The sequence below is a fragment of the Gossypium raimondii genome, chromosome 8 (genome assembly GCF_025698545.1).
Source record: "Gossypium raimondii isolate GPD5lz chromosome 8, ASM2569854v1, whole genome shotgun sequence".
NCBI classification, from domain to species: domain Eukaryota; kingdom Viridiplantae; phylum Streptophyta; class Magnoliopsida; order Malvales; family Malvaceae; genus Gossypium; species Gossypium raimondii.
In genome coordinates this window covers 55,288,145-55,291,437 of record NC_068572.1, presented here as the reverse complement: position 1 = coordinate 55,291,437, position 3,293 = coordinate 55,288,145, and the positions used below count along the sequence as shown (strand labels likewise).

Below are 3,293 nucleotides of genomic sequence, written 5' to 3'. Positions count from 1 at the left end.
TGCGTGTATATATAAAAGCTTCCTCGAAAGACCCAACTCGCTCTGCTCACTCACTACCGATTTTTAACTCACTCTCGACTCAGAGAGTCCAATTGTAGCAAAGCGTAAAAAGGTTTATAGTTTTCCTTATCACTGCCGGTAATGCTTTCCGGCAGCAAAGCTTGAACAGAAAATCAAGCTTTCTCGTTGTCGCTTTCTAAAGTTTTTTTCCCTTTGTTGTTTTCGCGCGGAGAGGAAGTGCCTGAAAATGGAGCTGAGTAAGGTGACTTTGGAGATCTTCACGAAACTGGAACAGAAATGGCTATCGCACTGTGAGAAAAGTGGTAAGAAGGTTCGAATCTTGAGCATTGACGGTGGTGGAACCACCGGCATTGTAGCTGGTGCTGCTCTTATCCACTTAGAAGACCAGATCCGTCTCAAAACCAGTGACGCACATGCTCATATTGCTGATTTCTTCGATTTGATCGCTGGCACTGGCGTCGGTGCTGTTCTTGCTGCCATGATCTCTGCCGACGATGGAACCGGTCATCCTCTTTTCAGTGCTAGGGAAGCTGTTGAGTTTATTACTCAAAATAACTCTGAGCTTTTCAAAGTTAATAAGCTCGCCGGAGTTCTTCGTCGTCGGGAAAAGTTCAGTGGTAAGAGCATGGATAAGGCACTGAAGGAAATGTTTAAGAGAGAAGACGGAACGGTTTTGACACTCAAGGACACGTGTAAGCCTCTACTTGTTCCTTGTTTTGACCTCAAGAGTTCTGCTCCTTTCGTTTTCTCACGCGCCGACGCTTCTGAATCACCGAGCTTCAACTTCGAGCTTTGGAAAGTGTGCCGCGCCACGTCAGCCACTCCTAGCCTCTTTAAACCTTTCCCGTTGACATCTATAGATGGCAAGACCTCATGCTCCACCGTTGACGGTGGTTTGGTCATGAACAACCCTACCGCCGCGGCGGTCACGCATGTTCTCCATAACAAGAGAGATTTCCCGTCGGTTAACGGCGTGGAGGATCTGCTGGTTTTGTCTATAGGCAACGGTCCGTCGTGCGGAAGGTCAAAGGTCCATAACAACGGTGAATGTTCAACTTCTTCCGTCGTTGACATTGCGCTTGACAGTGTCTCGGAGACGGTGGACCAGATGTTGGCGAACTCTTTCTGTTGGAACCGTACAGACTACGTTAGAATTCAGGTATGCTGCATATACATTACATATTTTCCCCTTTCACTCCTATCGATGCTCTGTTTGGTTCCTTAGAAAATTATAATTTTCCTCGACTTTCGCGATAGCCAAACAGATTCTTAATCGTGAATGTAACTTCCACAGGCAAACGGAGTGGAGACTGAAAATACGGTGGGGCCGAAAACGGAGGCGATACTGAAGGAAAGAGGGGTTGAATCGTTACCGTTTGGCGGGAAACGGTTACTAACGGAGACTAACGGAGAGAGAATCGAGTGCTTTGTGCAACGCCTTGTTGCTACCGGCAAATCCAGCCTTCCTCCAAGTCCTTGCAAGGAATCAGCCGTTAGCCCACTTGCCAACGGCCGTTAGTTACTCTTTTCTTCAAAATTACTTTTTTGTCCTTTCTTTCACTCTTTTAACCGCTTGTAATCAACCTCCTCAACCTTTTTTTTTTTTTTACTCTTTAACTGTTCCCTACTTTAAAGTAAAAAAAATAAAAAAAAGCTTCGAATTAATTAGTAATTTAGTCAAATCAATGTCTCCGTTGCGGGAGAATCAATTAACTAACATCGTCACGTTAATGATAAATTAAATGACACGTCATTATTTTTAACTTTTGTCCGATAGACCAACAAAAATGCCATTATCAATCAATAATTTTGTGATCATCACTTCTAAGTATTATTATGCTTTTAAGTCAAATTAAGAGACAAATGTTGTTTTAAATTTTAAAAGCTTTTTAATTTATTCTAAACAATTAAATTAATAATTTATCTTTTAAAAATAAAATATTTGTACTAACAATTAGATTGTATTTTATTCTCTTTACTCAAAAAATAAACTATTAATTAAGTAAACTGGTTTTTCTATTAAAATTTTATCTATTTCTATCATAAAAACTAGCGTAGCTAATGAAATAACCAGAAAATTTACCCATGATGTGTTAGGTGCTTTCTAATAATAAAATGGATGGAACTTGTATCAAAAGAACCAACATACTCTTTAATTTTTATATATATATATATATATATATATATATATATATATATATATATATATAGACTAATTTATTTATGTTTTGAGCAAGTAGAATATAATGTAATCTAACTCTTAATCCAAAGACTTCTATTGCAATTTAAGTGTAACTTTGAATAAGAATCTTTTATATTAGTAATTACTATTTTGAAAATATCTGGCTCATAATATATAATGATACCATTAAATATTTATGTATTTAGCCAAAAATATATTATATATATGACGCTTTAGTAACAATGTTGATGTCAATCGAGTTAAAACTCAATCAATTAAAATAACATATTTAAATACATTATACCTATAATAAACTTTTCATATAATATTTTAAAATTATTGAATCTAAATAAGTGGTCCTCAAAGCAATAAGGACTCATAGTTATTATTAGATTATAAACCAACAATTCAACTTGAAATGTTCCAACCTTAAAATGATTTAGTTCCAAATTAGTTAAATAATTAATTAAATGACTCAAACATAAAAATTCCGAAACACAAATAACCCAAGCATAAAATCACTCAAACTCAAAATTAATCTTGTTGAGTGTTTTTGTGAATCTATTTCTTATAGAGGCTAATTCTCCTATTTATATGACACAGTTCCTGAATGTGACGTACTAGATAGGTCCTCATGTATGCCAACACGTACCATGTTCTAAGGTCAACACGTGTTCCTTAAGTATGGGTTCGCTTGTATGTTAATACAAACCCACCATGTGGGAACTCATATAAGCAAACTATACATGTTGCCACTATTGCAGTAAAGAAGATCGGGTCGACCCTAATTGAATAACAAATCGGTAATTACAAACACTATAACAAACCTAAAAATTTTGGGAGTTTGTAGGAAATTGAAGAAATACCACTCAGTTTTCCCAAAAGTAAAAAAGTAGTACCACCCTGATAGATACAGCTTTTTTCCTATATGGCTGGGGACTGAAATGAAAAATAAAATAAAAATCTATGCTATTTTGGTGTAACAAGTGGTACACAGTACACCAGAGTGTAAGATGAGTGAGTTGATGGGGGAGGAAAGTGGGGAACATATTACTTCAGTAGTAGTTACAAGGGATATCCTACACATCAA

At 36.5% G+C, this 3,293-nt stretch overlaps 1 protein-coding gene across 1 annotated transcript; it reads left to right on the top strand.

The window, feature by feature from the left end:
- Positions 1 to 1,703, top strand: LOC105792258 (probable inactive patatin-like protein 9). Its single transcript, XM_012620746.2, has 2 exons — positions 1 to 1,180; positions 1,316 to 1,703. Exons 1-2 carry the CDS (start codon positions 248 to 250, stop codon positions 1,538 to 1,540), a joined length of 1,158 nt encoding a protein of 385 aa, XP_012476200.1. The 5' UTR covers positions 1 to 247; the 3' UTR covers positions 1,541 to 1,703.
- Positions 1,704 to 3,293: the final 1,590 nt, after the last annotated feature.